General features: G+C 43.4%; 1 protein-coding gene across 1 annotated transcript in view; it reads left to right on the top strand.

Annotated features, from left to right (window-relative positions):
- The first annotated feature begins 11,244 nt into the window (after nt 1-11,244).
- The window catches only part of kcnk3a (potassium channel, subfamily K, member 3a), an 88,689-nt gene continuing 79,933 nt past the window's right edge, over nt 11,245-20,000 (top strand). Inside the window, exon 1 of the mRNA XM_063223727.1 lies at nt 11,245-11,731. Within this exon, the coding sequence (XP_063079797.1) occupies nt 11,449-11,731 (283 nt within the window). The 5' untranslated portion in view covers nt 11,245-11,448. The remainder of the gene's footprint in view (nt 11,732-20,000) is intronic.

Below are 20,000 nucleotides of genomic sequence, written 5' to 3'. Positions count from 1 at the left end.
AGTCATTCTGTATATTACCAAAGGGCCTTTGTAATGTCATCGTAGTGTACTATGGTAGTTAATCTGTTAATACACGGTGTCATAAATTTGTTGTTACCAGAACGGTAAAGACCGAGTCGTAGTGCATTACTAAAGGCAATGTGTTATGTCATAGTAGAGTAGTACTATGGTAATACGTTTCAATGACTATTACAGCGTGCCTCAGATGGTACGGCGTGCATTAAGGGGCTACGTCTTTTCAACAACCATTACAGCATTCCTCTGGTGGAACGGCTTTATTTTATTTTCCAATAGTCTGTTAATTTTTGTGTAAATCAATTTAGTAGGTTTCAATTAAGAATTAATGGACTTTTGTGGTTGAGTAACAATGTTCATTTTCTCTAAAATCCACTCAGCAAAGCCTCCTGATTGGGAGTGTTGTTAATCTCTTGTCTATGTGTATTCAGTGATAAACATGACACACTCTCTGTCAGAGCTGCCCGTATATCTTAAAGACAAAAGCAAATGGATGAGTTTCCTCACATGCTGGATTTAAATGAACTGGAATGTCTTCTTGGGTGAAAGCAGCAGCATTCGTTGGAGTACCTCAATAAAATATCATGCACATGTACTGAATGTGGGCAAGGGAGGGAGAGTGAGTAAGACGAACTCTGAACTCTTTGAAAACTAAGTCCACAGCAAAACTTTGGATTTAAGGTGCATGTTATCTGCCATTAGTTAGATCTACTTGTGATATATTTTTAACAGTTGAACACATCCATCTAATGGAGCGATTTTCCATGTCTGAAAGCGATGGGAAAGAAACCAGGCATAACAGGAGGTCTGAGAGAAAAGAAAGGAGAGAGAAAGAAAAACAACCCAGCAAATGGTCCAGCCTGGCACAACCTATACTTACAGCCTGTTTCTATTATATGTTAGAAAGGTGCTTGACAGTTTGGCAGCAAATGGCACAAAAGTTGTTTATTATTGCACAGCAGCCTATATATGAAATACCTCTGTAAAGAAAAATATCCTGAGACTTACTGTTTCACACAAAATGAGTTTAATATACTAGTGCTAAGCCTGTGCCCATGCTGTATTTTGTAGGATATAAAATTACTTAATGAATTAATGGGTTTAATTTGGTACAACGGATGAAATTTAGCAACTATTCTTAATCATATTCATTATACTGATGTATTGATTAAATATGAACAGATCAAACTGAAGGTGAATTCCATGGCTATTATATTATGCCTAAGTCTTTGGCGTTTCATGTCCTGACAGCGGGAAACTTTGCACTGCACACCGTCGTGCCATCGGAAAGTCACTCTCAGAATTGGAGAAGATCAGGTGGAGTGCACCGGGAGTTGTGCATGGAACACACAAGCATACAGGAGGAGTTAAAGGAACACTGTGCAGGAAATGGTCAAAAAAGGTACTGCAACTATGCTGCTCATTGAAACTGGGCCCCCTATTGCCAAATTTGATCTTTACATGAAAGTTTACTAAGTACTAAACAAATATTAACTAGTATGATCCAATTACAATCATTTTTGCAGCTAAAAATGGCTATTTTAGGAAATGCAAAATGGCGAACCATGGAGAAGGTCCCCCTTTTCATGTATGAAAAGTGCAATTTTTCCCGTCATAATGAATACTTAGAATTTGATGGTGGTGGTAAGTATTCATGAAAAAGGTAACATTAGTGAGTGGGCAGCATGAATTCTGGAAATAAACAACTAAAAATCTCACACAGTGTCCCTTTAAAGGAACAGTCCACGTTTTTTATTTATTTTTATTTTTTTAATTTTCACACATTTTCAGTATTTCCAAGTATTCACAACTTCACTACAGATAGCCTAAGCAATTTCCTGAAAGGTTTTCCTTTAAAGATTGCAGACATTCACAGACTATTGGAAGAGTTAAAGATTACAGACATTTCTTGAATTATTAGATAGATTAAATCTATCTATGAAATTCTATCTCATTTTTTCCAAGCACACATAGACAGTATAGCTGAACACATATACACAGTGTATCAGAGATGCGTTGTGTAGGCCTATGTTACACATTGAGCATGCTTAACATTTACACACAAAAAAAATCTAAATAGGCTTTTTAGGTTTTATGTTTTGATGAATATTAAAACAGTGTGCTGAGTCCTTCAAAAGCAGAAGGCTTACCTCTGTCAACTGTAAAAGTAGGCTACTTAAATGTATTCAAATTTATTTAAATCTTTTGAGTGGTTGTAGATTGCATCGCAGTAGGTCAGTGCAGAATATTATTCATTTCTGCTTTCTATTTTTAGCTCTTTTTAGATTTACCTGCCAAGCAACGTGCTGATGAAACACCACTAATCAATTGATGTATTGATTATTTGTCCCATTCTATTGACACTGCAATTTCGTATGCAGCATTGACCTTACGCCTGTGACCTGGCCGTAACGCTTCACATTCAACAGCTTTTGTAAAGAGCAAAACAACATCATAATTTTATGCCTGCGTAGGGGTTCTCTCTTTCGGTGTCCTTTCATGTAATACAAAAACGTCTTCATGTTTATGCATTTATTTCCCCGTTTTCCAGGAAGCTGATGAATACTTGCTGCTAGTAACAAGTGTTTGTACAGAATGGTGCGTTTAAGTTCTGGAAAACATGATGATGACCTCAAAGGACTTTAATCAATGGATGGAATATCGCGTATAGGAGACGTGATGAAAGAAAGGATGTGCGTCAACGAGGACATATAACTGAGTTTTGTGTGTTTTTGTTGACAGCGAATGAACAGTGGTTACTCATAATTAGGAAGAACAGAAAAGAACGACAACAGCTGATAGCCATCACCCACTTGATCCGTTCAACCCCCAGTCACCCCCCCCCGCCCCCATTGCAGATCATCCTCTGCCCTTATCATGGCCCTCAGGACGCAGTGTCATTGGGATGACACTATTTTAGGACTCTATGAGTTTCTAGAATACAGCGTGCTCTTATCCAGATTGTTTCAAGTTCAAGTTCAAGTTCAAGTTCAAGGAGTTTATTGTCATTGTCAATGAAGTCAACGAAATTGTGGGTGGAGCAACAACACTGCGTAGTTTGAAGTAGGCCTATAGAAGTAACCAAAAAGAAGTCAAATAAAGTCTAAATTCATGAAGGATATCATGAAGTATAATATAATAAAATAAAATATAGCTGCAAGCAGCAATGCGGGGCCAAGCAGTAAACTTGCCAAAGTTGCCATGGCAACAGAAGGAACTGCAGCGCCCCCTTTGGCCCAAATCTCGCCAATGTTGGGGTGCATTCCTTGGAGGGGAAAATGGGGAGAGAGACGGGGAGGGTTGGCAAAGGACCTGGGCTGGGAATCAAACCCGGGTCAGCCGCATGATAGACAAGTGCCCTACCGGTTGGCCACGGCAGGGCCTGTGCTGCCCTTGATTTATATTGAGCAACACATTTCCATTCCCTCTCAAATTAGTCTATAAAATATCAGCAAGTAATTTCTATACTTGAGAGGCTTGCTTTTTGGACAGCAATTATAATCCTCTGTGATCATTCTATTTAGTAAAATTGTTTATATGACATACAATATTATGGAAAAGAATAGGTAGCCTACTGAAAATAGATATGTCCTTGAAATCCTAAACATAAGAATCCTATAGGCTGCAATGTAATGTTGGCCAGCCTTTTGAGAGACTGGTCTGAGGAATTGGTGTATATAGAAGTAAGTGTGTGTGTGTGTGTGTGTGTGTGTGTGTGTGTGTGTGTGTGTGTGTGTGTATGTGTGTGTGTGTGTGTGTGTGTGTGAGAGAGAGAGACAGAGGAACCGAGAGAACAACAATGGTCTCTCTCTCTCTCTCTCTCTCTCTCTCTCTCTCTCTCTCTCTCTCTCTCTCTCTCTCTCTCTCTCTCTCCCTCCCTCCTTCCCTCTCCCTCCCTCCTTCCCTCTCTCTCCCTCTCCCCCTCCCTCTCCCTCTCCCTCTCCCTCTGTCTGTGTGTGTGGGGTGGGGGTGGGGGGTATGTGCAGGGGCTGGGGCAGTGGGGCTTTGGTTGACACTAGAGCAATAGCAGACTACGCACACACCTAAGCTCTCGTCTCTTGTGTGTCCAGAGACCCCCTGCCGAGAATGGTGTCAGTGAACGTGCGCAGGTGCCATTGGCAAAGGGGACAGAGAGATGAGAAAAATCCCTCCATTCTTTCCACAATTTTGAATGGCTGCTGAGAGCTGATAGTTTTTTCAATCGTTACGAAAATCCATACCTGGGTGCAGCATAGTGTGAAGATGACCTGTGTACCAATATTTTGAAAATTGGGAGTACGGTTCAAAAGCTACAGGCAAAAATGTAGCTAAAATTTTGACCTGCTGGTGGCGCTACAGAGTTTGAGCTGGGGATCTGATTTTGTTTGTGGTAGGTCATGGGATGGACTACTATGTGTGTACAAAATCCCTGCCCAATTCGACAAACGGTTGCTGAGATATGACCTCACTTCCTGTTTCGCCACGTTTACGACAATTTTGATTGGCTCTCACGGCTAAACGATAAAAGATATCCAATATTCCTGAAGACCCCATGTGTAGCTCAGTCCAGAGATACTATATACCGAGTTTTGGGCGAATTGGTCAAAAATTGCGGGAAAATTAACATTTTTATTGAATTTTACAAAATTCAAAATGGCGGGAAAACTATCCTGGCGGAAAATTACGTCATATGGTGCGTTGGATTCGTCTTGACTCAAGGATTCCAGGGATACCAAGTTTATGAAAATTGGCCCAGCGGTTCAAAAGTTACAAGCAGAAATGTACCTGCAACTTTGACCTGCTGGTGGCGCTAGAGCGTTGGGGCTGGGGTCCTATAAATTGCTGTGGGTAATGCTGAGACTGCCCCGAATGTGTGTGCCAATTTACAACATTTTCCTGCCTATGGTTCTATGGGCTGCCATAGACTTGCAGAGGGAGAGGAATGGTGACTAGAGAATAATAATAATGAAGAAAACCTACTAACTCTATAGGGGCCTTCGCCAGCTTCGCTGCTTGGCCCCTAATAATAGTAATAATATGAGTATTAACAAATTAATCAAGTAAATCAAAAACAGTAAATATAACAGTAAATAATTTAAAAAAATGTGATCCCCTCCCCACAATTCAAGGTTAAACCCATTGCTGTTGATATTTTTAAGGTGCATAACACACACACACACACACACACACACACACACACACACACACACACACACACACACACACACACACACACACACACACACACACACACACACACACACACACACACACACGTATGCACACATGTATGAATACACAAAATCAATATGATGTCACAGTAGGCCTAAGTGCCATCCCTTAAAAGGAAAAAAACACAGAACACCAGTCCAGAGACCTATGTAAGAGCACTAGAATTAAGCAGTCTAATGGCTTCAGGGTACAGGCTATTTGAAAGTCTTGTAGTTCGTGCCTGTAATGACCTGTATCTTCTGCCTGAGGGAAGCAGTTGGAACAGGTGGTAAGCAGGGTGGTGACAGTCTTGCAAGATGTTTTGCACTCTTCGTAGACAGCGTGTGGTGTAGATTGTACCTATCTCTGGGAGAGGTGTTTGTCGGCTTCTTGGGTTTGGATGCTCTTTTATAGGCCAAGGTAGGTATTGTACATCCAGGTTCAAAAATGAGAAAAGAATTCTGACTAATTGAAATGTCTTTATTAATTTGACAAGTCCTACATGGACGTATTAAAAACAAGGCCCACGCGTAACGGCATGAGTGCCTTCTTCAGGGCAGTGTCCTAGTCAGAATTGCTGCTTAATTCTTACCTCTGACTACAACTAAACATTATGGACCTGCAACACATTTCGAAAGACTTAATTCTTTGAATAGAATACAATGAGGAATATAATACACTTATAAACCATGTTATGTGCTTACATTTTTTAAGAAATACCCATGACTGCACTGTATTGCAATGCCATGTCTTACCTCAGCTTCACAGTGCTTTAGCTTTCGCTGACAAGTAAATAGACATTAATATATAATATACAGTAACCTATATCAAGCCTTTATAAAGTCTTTAAACATGCATTATAGAGAATCTAATGAACAGTTACTGTGCCACAAATTTTAAGGTTGAGGAAGTAGGTTGTCTCTTTACAAATAAGAGAAAAATTCGCCTTCCACCATAGCCCCATAATGCACACCGTACCACCAGTGGCACACTGAAATAGTCATTGGCTACATTTACATGAGACATTTAATTCAGAATTAACTCAGAATTAATTCTGAATAAAGCTCAATTCTCAATTAACACTTCGGAATCAAATGAGAGATCAAAGTAAACTCGACAGAACTATTTAATTCTGAACTATTAATTCGGAATAAAAAACGTCATGTAAATGTAGCCATTGAAAGGCTAATTACCATAGTAGTACTACTCCACTATGACATACCAGAGGACCTTTAGTAATGCACTATGACTCGGTCATTCTCGGTCATTGCCATTCTGGTCAGAGGCACATTTTGTCACCAGGCTAGGCAGACAGGCGCTTGGGGCCCCTATGGTGAAAATCGGTGAAAAATAGTAGCGATTTATTATGAATCGGCATTCCTTTGGGTTTTTGCTTGGGGCCCCCACTGACATTAGAATTAATGAGAGGTTAAGTTTGGGGCAACTGACAAGGCATAGGCCTATTACTTACTGTACTGAAATGTTCCGCATCCAGTCAGATTCTCTGTCTATGCACAGTAAAACATGCAACACCTTTTTTGCTTGATGAACACCCTCTTTACTAGACTTGGATAAATGACCCAGTGAAGCATTCTCTTCTCTCTTTTTAATATCGAAGATGTTAAAATGACTACGTAAGTGTGGCATTAACTCTCTATGTTTTACTATGTGTGCCATCAAGGACAGCTGAGCCCTTACTCTAGTGGAGCTATTTTGGTACTACTTTATTCTCGCCCCTTTGGAACAAAAAAATGATAATCTTGCTGACAGCACATTTTTAAATAAATTGGTTATGGCCTCGTGCCAAAGGCAGCTTGCGTTTAAAGGCTGTCCATTTTTGGATGCATTGCATTGCATTTGGCACTCCATGGCCTTACACTCCAGGGGTGCCGACAGGGGGGGACAAAGGGGACAGTTTTCCCGGGGCCCAGGGAGAGAGGGGGCCCACAATTGGGTCCTCATTACGTTGTATCTATGGGGCTGGGGGGGCCCTTTCAGATGACTTTGTCCTGGGCCTGACCGAAGCTGTCAGCACCCCCGAACAGAGCAGTTGGAAAAGATGCATGTTTAGGAACTTGACAGAGATAGTGGCAATCGAGTAGTGTAAACTAAGGCTGTGTGTGGGCATGTGCACACACGAATACATGTACAGTAAGCATGCTTGTGCATCTGCTCGTGGGTGTGAATGTACAGTAGATCTGTATTTGTGTGGTGTGGGTATGCATGCTGTCATTTGTATGGGTGTTCATGTGCGTCTGATTAAGCATAATGTCTGTATTTATATAGTACCGGTAGGTGCATACCTTGGTCGGTTTGGTTATAAAGCGTCTGCCAAATGCAATGAAATGTAATGTAATGTAATGAAATGTAATGTAATGTAATATCTACGTACAGTACAGTATATGCATGAGTGTGTGTGTCCATTCCTGAATGTGTGTGCATATGCCTGTGCATGTGTGTGTGTACAAGCATGCTTGCGTACATGCGCATGCCTCGCTCCATTAACAGGAAAGTGTCTGTTTGGCAGCATCTGTTTGGCAGTCTCCGACTCCCTCCCAGATTATGGCTGCAGTCAACTGGGATCCATCGCATCCTCCGCTGGCTCATTAGCTCTTGGCTCTGTGTGTCCCTCCATGCACCCCCTAGCTTTGCCTAGATGCTGTCTCCAAGTCTCTGCGCATCACCCCCACCCCCACCACTCTCTTCCCTCCCCAGATCACACCAAGGACGTATACAGTGGAATATATATGTGTATATTAGGGCTGTAACGATATTGTATCGAACCCAGAAATCGTGATACACAGCGTCACGATACTGTATCGCGATACAAAGAGGCAGTATCGTGATACGCCCTTTTAACGTTTTGATACCCATCTGCCCAGAAAACAACCACATGATATGAAGTGATAGTGCTTCCAAGCATCATCATTATTATATAGAAACTTTAAAACATATATTTGTAGCCTCTTGTAACCTACTTTACCTTTGAACTATCATAGTTGTTAACATAAATATTATAATGTTGGCAAATGTAAAATCGAGGGGTGTATGGGATCGTAGGTCATGAATCGTGATACAAACCGAATCGTGAGTTGAGTGTATCGTTACAGCCCTAGTGTATATACTGTGTGTGTTGGCCCTATGTCTTATATATAGTATACTGTATATTGGGTGGTAGTGGCTTAACAGTTAAGGAGATGGGCTTTAGATCAGACGGTTGCAGGTTCAAATCCCATCCTCCCACTCCCTACCTACCGCACACCATGGCTGAGTTGCCCCTGAGCAAGGCGCCTAACCCCATACTGCTGCAGGGACTGTAACCTATTCCCTGTAAATAACCGTAAGTCACTTTGAATTAAAAAGTATGCAATACATCTGAGTGCCCCAGTCCCGCAGTCCATACTCTATGTCAGTGTTTCTCAAACGTTTTCAGCTCGAGGACCACTTTGTCCCCCCCAAAAGTGTTCAGGGACCACCTGTCAACTGAATTGACAGTTGACAGGTGCTAATTTGACTGCTAATTTTGATGCAGATCACTTACTTTTTATTCACATTTACAAGCCTATAAATATAGCCTACTGCTAGCTCGTCTTGCAAAAGTAGAAATCTCCTCGCAGACCACTTGAGCTCTGTCGTGGACCACCAGTGGTCCCCGGACCACACTTTGACAATCACTGCTCTATGTCTTCCATCAGGGGCATAACACCTAAAGCTAGATTTATGCTTCGCTCGCATAGAATCTGCGTCCGTCCGTTTTCTGCCTATGCGAGTCCACGCCCCCCTCTCAGAGGCTCTGCGCCCGTCGTCTAGCGCCTCGAAAAAATTCTAACTATCCGTCGGACGGACGTGGAGTACGCAGACAAAAAGGCACTATGATTGGTCGTCTCGCTACTTCCTTGTTCTGTTCTTGTGGCAGCGCAATGCCAGTAGTTTGCGAGAGCAGAGCTGTATTCTGTTAAAAACGTTATTAACGCCTTGTGTGTAAATGTGTGTAAATACACGAAGCTAAGCTAAGTAACAAACAATGCATCAGTTGAACACTCGTGGCACAATGCCTGCGGTTTTACTACCGTTCCTCCACCGAATGTAAACACACATCGGCAGAATCAACTGTCTTTACATGCTTGCATTTTCTGCTCGTGAAAACAGACTGGGTATGTCAAATAATGATACCACTGCATTGCCTTTGCAATTTGTGTGAAAATACCTAGCTAACCGGGATAGAAAGCAACATTGCTTAATAATGACCGCAGTGCTTACAATGTAGTGAAAGTAGCCTAATCGCGCAATTTCAAATGTGGCTGGCAACGAGACCTCGGACGTCGCAGAGCTCGCAGATGCATGAATACAAAATTGGTTCGTGGCCACTCCCACGCGACTTTTCACGCTCGCAGTTGCTGAAGTCTAATCTGACCTTAATTCTGGGCCTTACGGACTCAGCTGCAATTAACACCCCTCCTACCATTTATAATACTAATATGTAAAAAAAGACAAAAACAAATCTGACTCCCTGTTGGCCTGCCGATGTGTGGGGTCATGATCCCCCTATTTCCATCCCTGCTCACACTGTATGTCCCCAAATTGCCCTCCTCAACTGCCGCTGTCTCTGGTCCATCCTCCACATCCCCCCTGTCCCTCCTCGATAAGACCCTACCCCCACCACCACCTCCAACACTACCACCACCCCCGACACCACATACCCCACCACGCCTTACACTGTCCCCTTACCCCACATTTCCTCCTTATTCCTCCTTGGCTAACTTCCTAGCCACCCCCTCTCCAGCCTCATCTTCTGACAGAAACTGAAAGCCCAACTGGGAAACTCCAACTCCCATTGGCATTAAAAAGCACCCCACAGCACACAAGCGAACACTGCACACAACAAAATAGCATGTATGCCTCACCTGTGCAAGGGGGTGGGGGCAGTCCTTAATCCTAATGGCGCCCGAAAGGCTCAGGGTACTTCAGTCATGTAGGAGGATAGGGAGAGCACTGGTTAATTACTCCCCCCACCAACCTGGTGGGTCGGGAGTCCACAACCAACTAGTGTTAAAACAACACTTTGAAAGTTCTCTCTGGAAACAAACAGTAGGCCTACAGAGTTGAATACTTAACACGAAGTGTGGAATTGACACCGCATGTTTTACTGAGTAGCTGCTGTTTGCTGATGGAATGTGGCATGCACCACAGTGTCAGTGGAGAGAGAGAGAGAGAGAGAGAGAGAGAGAGAGAGAGAGAGAGAGAGAGAGAGAGAGAGAGAGAGAGAGAGAGAGAGAGAGAAAGAGAGAGGGGGGTGAAGAAGAAGAAGAAGAAGAAGAAGAAGAAGAAGAAGAAGAAGAAGAAGAAGAAGAAGAAGAAAAAGAAGAGGATACCTTGTCCTTGTCCTTGTCCACCAAGCGTGCCATTCGTCAATGCGTGCAGCTCAGCCAAGGCAGCCACTAATTACTGTGATTGCGGATTGAGAACTGACTGAGTGACTGAGCCAGCCCGAGGACGGACAGACAAATAAATAAATAAGTAAATAAATAAATAAACAAGAAATTGCAGTCATGATACAAGCAGCTGCATCGTCTGTCCCATGGATGCTTCTTTGACAAGCATTCAGGACAAATTCTTAGAAGTAAATTCTTTGACACGACTGAGTAATAAAACCGTAGGCTAAATCACTGCGATCAGTGTTCCAATGCGAATATTATGTTCACATAGGCTATAGTCTATATTTAAAAAGGTAAAACGCATAAAAAAGATCCAAAATAATTAAACGAAAGAGATTTGACAGATATTTGTATAGCCCAAACCGTGTTGACAGTCTTAAATATAAACAAACTCCGGCTTGAAAAACCCTCGCGAGATAGCCTAGTGTCTATATCGTACAAAAAACATGCGCACGCATATGATTAATAAAAAAATGCAATAGGGGAGGGAAAAATGAAACGATAGGGAGAGGGATGGGGTGCCTCACTATATAAATGAGTGCGAGGGGGAGGGAGAGTGACAGAAAGAGAGAACGAGAGAGCTAGAGAGAGGGGGAGAGGCATCCGAAAACAAGCAGGGGGTGCTGAACGAACAGCTCCGAGACAAGGCGCACCAACACTTGGACACTAAAGTCATCCCCGGATCTGACCGTCCACCGGCGCTCCCGCGGTCCTCTCAGACCAGACTCAGCGGAGCCATGAGCCAGCCCAGCTCGCCCTCCTCAAGATCCACCGCTAAACTTCTGCTGCCCGCCAACTCACCCTGACCATGAAGCGGCAAAACGTGAGGACCCTCGCGCTCATCATCTGCACTTTCACGTATCTGCTGGTCGGAGCGGCCGTCTTCGATGCGTTGGAATCCAAGAAGGAGACCACTCAGAAGAAGAAACTGGACGCCAGAAAGCGGGACTTGATGGAGAAATACAACTTGTCCAGAGTCAACTTCGACGAACTGGAAGGGGTTGTGTTGCAGCTGAAACCGCACAAGGCGGGAGTTCAGTGGAAATTCGCAGGGTCTTTTTACTTCGCCATCACTGTGATCACCACGATAGGTAAGACGAACCGAGCTCACGACTGTAGCAAACACAAACACCCAGCTTTTATTTAGCGTGACACAGGGTCACTGACATGGCTTTAACCTACACGTTGGAAGAGGGTGTCTGGCTATAACCCCACAGTCTCTGTAGGTTATGTGGACTTAAATTACCCAGAAATAAACGTGGTCTACTGTATATCCAAAGTCCAACCTTGAATAATGATATTTAAGTATGTGCGTATTTATTTGATTATATTCCATAAAGAATATCCTATCACGGGAATAAGTGTGAGAGTTTTGTGGGAGAAGATCACGTCGTGTTCGGGAATGAGCTGAGCACGAGTGGAGAGTGTTCGTTCTAAAAGGCACTTAATCCTTGCAATGACTCAGACTTGTTGAATGACCCGTTGCCAATGCAGTCCCAGGAGACTATGTTCAGCATCCCATGCACTGAATCACCCACACAACTGAAGCCATCCAAAACCAATAGACTAATTTTTCACACTGAAACGTTCCACAGTTTACGCAAGCCAACACTGTTTACATTTTTACTCGTGCAGATCAAAACAGCAAAGGGTTTCTGACGAGATTTGGCTGATGGTATTCAACATGTAATAATATTTGCAACAGCACACGTTTTATCACCACAAACCGGTGTCTTTGCGAGGCTCTGGCTTGGATAGTGGCGGGAGTCGTTTATACAAGAAAGATTTTAGCCCGCCGTCCATAAATTAATAAACTTCGAAGCACCCTAAACACAGAGTGCCTAATGTGGAAATACACGTCCTACAGACGAAGATGAGCTTTGTTTGTGACACTTTCTGTGGTGTAATAGTTCAGGATGTTGCCACCAAGTGGTTTGCGCGCAGGGGCGCATTTGTCTGGTCCTTAAGGGGCAGCGGGAGTAAACACCATCAAGTAGGCTACCTATCCCTTTGCAGCCTTGGATATCAGAAGAGTTTATTACTTTTAAATCCATTGGTAGATATCAACACGTTTGAGCTATTTGAGATCAAGTCTATGTATGTGTCCGGTGAGCGATACATCCTCCACTAGTCTGTCCTCGCTGGTCTGTAGTCTACGCACCAAGTCAGTAGCTAAGTCACTGAGTGTGATAGAGCAATGTAGCATACAGTGACAAAATAACAATAAAGGTATTCCTACAGCTTCTTACGACGGTGTTATGACATGAATAACGACGTGTTCTTATGAAGTTGCATGTGAACTAGACTCTTTTTTATTGAATGAAAGTGGCTCGAATTCCCAGAAAGAGAGCGGGCCATAAACATAGCAATACATTTTAATGAAGATTGTATAATCGAAATTGGTCATCTCTAAAATATTACATTCCGTAAATGAAATTTGGTTTCTCTCAAGCCTGGAGCAAACACAATGAATTAGTCCACAGCAGTCTGGAATGGACAGAAGACATAAAGCCTGTGGAAGTTGTGCGTAATCAGAGTGCTACCAGCGCGTTTTGTGAAATGTCCGTCGTGCTGCTCAGTATGCGTAAATGGAAAATGAAATGAGATTTCCAATATAATTGCAGAATACATTTAGCCTAGGGCAACTTGGCAAACTATTGGTTTGGGTTGCCCATTTCTTGTTAACAGGTAGGAAACACAACTGTTAGGCTACTTTGGTAATAAACCATGCAGTTTGTTGAGGTGCAACTTGGGTAAAGTGGAAATCCATTATTTTCAACTGCATTACCTGGACTTGAACACCTATACCTACAATATCAGTATGTAGACCATATACAGCCTACAGGTTGACATTATTCATAAGAAATAGCATGGCAAGCAAGGAAAGGGATTAGAGCAGGACATGAGATATAAACCTCAATTTCCAAATTACCAAACCTCAATTTCCTCATAGTTCTTCAGCTTTTGCTTAACAACAACCCGCCACTATCTGAGGGGCAGAGGTAATCTATCCTGTTTCGCCGCCTGACCCCCATCCCTTTGTGTGTGTTTCCATTGGCACTTAGAGTGTGAGCCCGCAGTATGGCTGGACTGGCCATATGGCATACAGGGAATTTGCCGGTGGACTGTTGATGGTTTTGATGGCCCTGTGCGTTACGTCACTTTTAGGGGGAAATTATTGGGGGATAAGTCAAGGCAAGTCCATGTCAATGTTGTGAAAGAGGAATAGAAAGTCAAGGACCTCTAGACAAGCGTTGTTCAGGCTGAACATGCCGGAAACGTGTGGTGTTGTTTGCTGCTCAAATGATATAGCTAAACAGCCGTGGCTGAAGTATGGACTGTGTTCATTTAGGCTAGCCGATGTTGCATGTAAGTTAATGAGACATTTGGTTTGTTTTCTCCCAAAAAGGGGCAGACCGCACGTTCACAAACAAATACCCGGATGGCTAGTTATACGTACAGCAGGCCTATCCGAAACTGTCAAATATAATCAAAGCATTTTGAGTGTTGCGGTCAAAATAGCTCATATTAGATGACAAAAATGTTGCCACCATAGGCTACACTTTACTTGACGCCGGCGTCATACGTATGACATAACAGTGTCATAACGATGTCATAATAGTGTCATGAACGAGTTATAAACATAATGCCAATGTCATAAACGTTTTATGGCCATGAAAAGTTGACATTGCCTGTCTTTGTCATAACCGAATTTCACTTAAAGACAAAGTCATACAATGTTTATAACATTGACATAATGTTTATGACACATTCATGACTGCATTATGACAGTGTTATGACACCGTCATGTCATATATGACGCCGGCATCAAGTAAAGTGTAACCCCACCATCTTCAATGCCTTGTGAATCGGACCTAGCTGAGAGTGCTTGGCCCATGTTTTGTCCCAGCCCAGCCCAGCCCTGTCCTGACTGAGACCCAATGGAAGGCAGGTCGCTTATTCTCTCGGCAGCCTCTCACCCACTGCGTCAGTGGTTCTCAACCTTTTTTGAGCAATTGCCCCATTGGCCTCATCACAAGCCCCCCAACGTCCCCCTGACCTCATCAAAAGCCTGCCAACGCCCAGCTTATTAAAAATAAAACAGACTAATGCCCCCCAATGACAAAAACCCCCCCACCCCCACACACACACACACACACTCAGCTTTATCCTTCTCAACACCCCCCTAGGGCTCCCCGACGCCCCCCTGTAGCGCCCCCGTTGAGAAACACTACACTAGGTGGTGGGTTCACGCTTCACGGCGCACAGTGTGACTGGCGGGTGGAAACCCTAGTGTGTGGCTCCGCTATAGTCCTAATTGCAGAACAAACCCGATCTCTGCTGCTGAAACCGCATGCTGTAATTGGGAGAGCGAGCGAGCGGCGAGCTAGGCAGCCGTGAGGCAAGGCAAGGCCAGGCAAGGCAGGCGGAGAGGCAGGCGGATGGGCGTGCGGACGGATGGTGCGCAGTGACAGGGCTTTTCACTGACCCATCAAGAATTCATGAGCACACAGCATGCTCCGTGCCCCTATCTCCCCTCCATCTATCCAAACTGGCTACTCTCCTATTCACCTAGTCAAGACATCCAGCTGAGTCCAAAAAAGTCCCCAGAGGAACCCCAAAGGTTCTCAGAAGAACATAAAAGTTCTGGGAAGGGCCTCGAGGCTCCAGGGGGGAACTGTTTGGGGTTCCTCCCCAGTGGCAAAGGAGGGTTCCCCTAATAATCTCTAATATTAGTAGTAGTAGATACTCTCTAATAATCTCTAATACCTTTTTTACATTTATTATCTTTACTATTTTATTTTATTTTCCCCTCCTTGACTATTCCTGTGTTATTTGTATCTTGAAATGTCCATGTGGGCATTTGTGTATTTGTGTATTTATGTAAGCTACTGGATACCTGAATTTCCCCCTGGGGATCAATAAAGTTACTCTACTCTACTCTACTCTAGATTAGATTATCCTTTATTGTCTCTTCAGGAGAGAAATTCAGAATGGACATGAGAAAGTGTGATTCACAATTAACATCAAATTACCACAATAGACAGACTTAGGACCACAAAGCACAAACAAACATGTAAACAGGTAACAGACGACCATTGTTAGTGTTACACCCAACGTTCCAGTTTTGGCCCTGAGTCATCCAAAGGCATATACAAACCTAGATATTGCACATACTCTGAGCTAGAGCTATTGCTCAGAGAAAATAATAAATAAAATACAGGAGATAAAAACTATAATGCTACCTGTACAAAAGTATAATGCTACATAAAACACACACACACACACACACACATACGCACACACACACACTCTCTCTCACACACCCACACACATGTGCACCACTAAGACCTGCTATTTAGTATCCTTATTGACCAAGGGACCATTGAAAATTTGAACCTATTAGTATTACAGTTGGGTAGCCTGTATCTCTTCCCTGAGGGCAGTATCTCATATTCCCCATGCAAAATATGTTCATCATCCTCTATGATCTTCAGACCCTGTCTTTTTACTGTTTCGTCAAATAAGGCCTGCAGTGATGTGGGAGGGGGCATGCCCATTATTTTCCCTGCTCTCTTAATGAGAGTTTGTAGTTCAGCTTTCAATTTCACAGAAAGGTTCCCAAACCATACCACGATCCCATATCTGATGATTGATTCGATTGAAGCCCTGTAAAAAGCCATCATTATTTCTTTTTCAATGCCAAACACTCTCAACCTCCTAAGGAAATGTATCCGTTGGCTGATTCTCACACTTAAAAATTCAACGTGCTGAGCCCATTTTAATTGAGAATCAAATACAACTCCTAGGTATTTGTATGTGGAGACCTGCTCCACTGGCTCCCCGTTCAGATTGATAAATTCATGTTTACCTATGGACCTGGGGTCGAATATCATTTCTTTTGTTTTGCTTACATTTAATACCAGGTTATTCGACTCGCACCACAACACAGCCTTGTCTACCTCTGACTGGTAGACAGAAGCATCAGAGTCCTGTGTCAGTAAACTAAGAATGACTGTGTCGTCTGAAAATTTGATTATGTGATTGTTTGAGTATTGATTTGTGTATTCATTTGTGTATAATGTGAACAATAATGGGGAACTCACACAACCTTGTGGGACTCCTGTGTTGATTGTGAGTATGTCAGAGAGTGTGGAGTTAATTTTTTACCTGCTGTGTCCTATCTGTGAGAAATGCATTATACCATTTAATCATAATAGGGTTGACATGCATTCTTTGTAATTTCTCTAACAAAAAATGAGGCACAATTGTGTTAAACGCAGAACTAAAATCCATAAAAAGGAGCCTGGCATATGCCTTGGTGTTTTCAAGGTGCTTAATTATAAGATGAGATGTAGTGCATAGTGCGTCTGCAGTACTCCTTCTATCCTTATAGGCAAACTGATAGGGGTCGAGAAGGTGTTGCACCTGTGTTCTTAATTCCCCCAGCATTATACGCTCAAATGTTTTCATCACCACTGATGTTAAGGCAACCGGTCTAAAATCATTATTCTCGCGTGGACAAGGTTTCTTGGGTATTGGAATTATTATTGCTTTTTTCCACGCTGAGGGTATAATGTGCATATCCACAGACAGCTGGAACAGTGGGCACCAGGCTGGTGCAAGTTCCTGAGCAAAGTCATGTAAAATTCGTGGGGAGATCCCATCTGGCCCACTGGCTTTCCTTGTATGTAGAGCCTTAAATGCCTTCACAACCGTATAATATTTATCGTATAATATTTATCTAATATTTATCTGGACAGTCATGGGTAAGCGGTTAGGGCGTCAGACTAGCATCCCAATGGTTTGCCTGTTCGACTCCCGACCTTCCAGGTCGGTGGGGGAAGTACGTAATTAACCAGTGCTCTCCCCCATCCTCCTCGACTGAGGGACCCTGAACAGCATACAGTGCTGTTCTACTACCGTCCTACCACACTCCTCCCTTGGGATGCCATTAGGGGCCGCCTCCTTGCACGGGTGAGGCATAAATACAATTTCGTTGTGTGCAGTGAACGCTTGTGTGCTATGTCAAAATGACAATGGGAGTTGGAGTTTCCCATACTTTGGCTTTTTATTTCTTCAGTTTTCCACTGTGCAGGAACCCCTAAGGTCCTCTGAGTTTTCTTGGAGTTCTTTCAAGGACAAATACGTAGGTTCATCAGGGAACCTTTAGTGGTTCTTCCAGAATGGCAAATGGTGAGGGTCCTTATAGGATCCTTGTCATTTTTTACAGTGCACAACTTCCCTCCCATGCAACCCATGCTGACAGTTCACACGACCCCTGTTTTAGGTAGCCTTTTTAAGAATGTGGAGTGACTGTATGAATTTGGATGTAGAAGTTGTCTGTCCTATAAAGGCATTGCATGCCATTGCCATATCAAATGGCTCAGCGGGCCGCATGTATGTGGCCGGCAGGCCTGAGTTTGCCCACCTCTGTTGTGTACTGTAGGCTGTCACTGAGTGGACGGGCAGCACTGCACTCTATTGTATTGGATTGTGTTGTATTGTATCGTACTGGGGAGGGAGGGAGACACACGCCCTGTATTCATCAGAGCACAATTTGCAGGCCAGGCGGGCGGTTAGGTTAGGTAGGCCTACTTTGCCGACTTCATCAATCTTTCATGGCCAGCCCAGTACTGAGCTGAGTTGAGTGTTTGTCTGTTTTATGAGCTGTGAGAGGCATCTTATCTCAGCAGTTTGTTGTTGTTGTTGTTGTTGTTGTTGTTGTTGTGTGTGTGTGTGTGTGTGTGTGTGTGTGTGTGTGTGTGTGTGTGTGTGTGTGTGTGTGTGTGTGTGTGTGTGTGTGTGTGTGTGTGTATACAGTTTTTCATCCCACACTCTTTAATGCATGGACAGTCATAAATAAACGGTTAGGGTGTCAGTCTGGTATCCCAAAGGTTGCCAGTTCGACTCCTGACCCCTCAGGTTGATGGGAGTAATTAACCAGTGCTCTCCCCCATCCTCCTCCATGACTGAGGTGCCCTGAGCATGGTACTGGCCAGCCATACTGCTCCCTTGGGGGCGCCATTGGCGGCTGCCTCCTTGCACGGGTGAGGCATAAATGCAATTTAGTTGTGTGCAGTGTGCAGTGAACACTTGTGTGCTGTGGAGTACTGTGTCACAATGACAACGGGAGTTGGAGTTTCCCATTTGGGCTTTCACTTCACTTCACTTCACTAATGAAAGGGACACGCCATCCCCAGATCAAATTGAGTGTGTCGCCGCAGTCCCAAGACTTGAAGAAGTGAGTGGAAGGTGACACGTGAGTTTTGCAGGTGACACAGCCATAGTCCGACTCTATCAGCACTGACCATAGCTTAGTTTGACGTAGTAGCTTCAGGCTTGTGACGCTGTCAAACGATTGAGATGAATTAACTCAAGATTTCTTTACATGTCTGGTACATTCACATCGAGTGCAAATGACGATGCAAATAAACACATTGTATTTTCCGATGTGGAAAATCAGAGTTGAAGCACAGACAGACCACCACTGCAAACCTCACTGGGAAACCTTGTTTGTGCTTTGACTTCAAAGTCCCCAAACCGAAATGACCAAGTTCAAGCCCTCTGTGTTTTTTGTGCACTCTCATTTGCACTCGATGTGACTGTGCATTTGTACAGGACACAGAAACACGGAAAGTAATTGGAGAAAAATATTGTGTGAATTAATTCTCTTTGGCCGAAATCTTTTGATGGTGATGCAAGACTGCAGCTACTACGTAAGCTACTGTCAGTGTTGATAGAGTCGGACAATGCTGGGTCGCCAGAAAAACTCAGCCTATTCAGGTCTTGGGGGCTGCAGGGAGACACTCAATTTGACTTTGGAGTGAGGTATTCATTTAAGACGATTACCTTAACAACGAAAACCTACCAACTTGATTAGCTTCCCTGAAAAGACAAATAATTTGTATTGAAAATGCAATTTCTTGTACGTTGCAGTTGTAGTTTGTTGTGAAACATGCAGAACATAGAATGTCCAATGACGTTCCAACACTCACCTATCTCTTATACCAGCAAAGCCCCTGGCCACCTTGAGGAACAAATATTCTGCGGGAAACACTATATACTGTATACCGCCTCTGGCATTTTGAGGGGCAGTTGCTCGGTTTGGGGCAGGGGGAATGTGGAACTTCCAGCTGCCTTACTAGACTATAGGCTATTTGGGCATTATTACCACATGCTTTTGATCGTCAAGCATTTGTAGATGATCATGTCAACATGGACCACAGAACATTGTGACAAGAAAAATAAACAAAACAAGAAAATGAACTTTCAAAAAAGTTTTCTTTTTGTCCAGTAGGGCAAAGGGGCAGGTGCTTTAGCACCACCTCGTCCCTCTCTGTGCACACCTATGTATAC

This window comes from Engraulis encrasicolus, chromosome 18 (assembly GCF_034702125.1).
Source record: "Engraulis encrasicolus isolate BLACKSEA-1 chromosome 18, IST_EnEncr_1.0, whole genome shotgun sequence".
Taxonomy (NCBI): Eukaryota; Metazoa; Chordata; class Actinopteri; order Clupeiformes; family Engraulidae; genus Engraulis; species Engraulis encrasicolus.
Note: the sequence above shows the minus strand (reverse complement) of the source record. Positions and strands in the feature narration are given on the sequence as shown.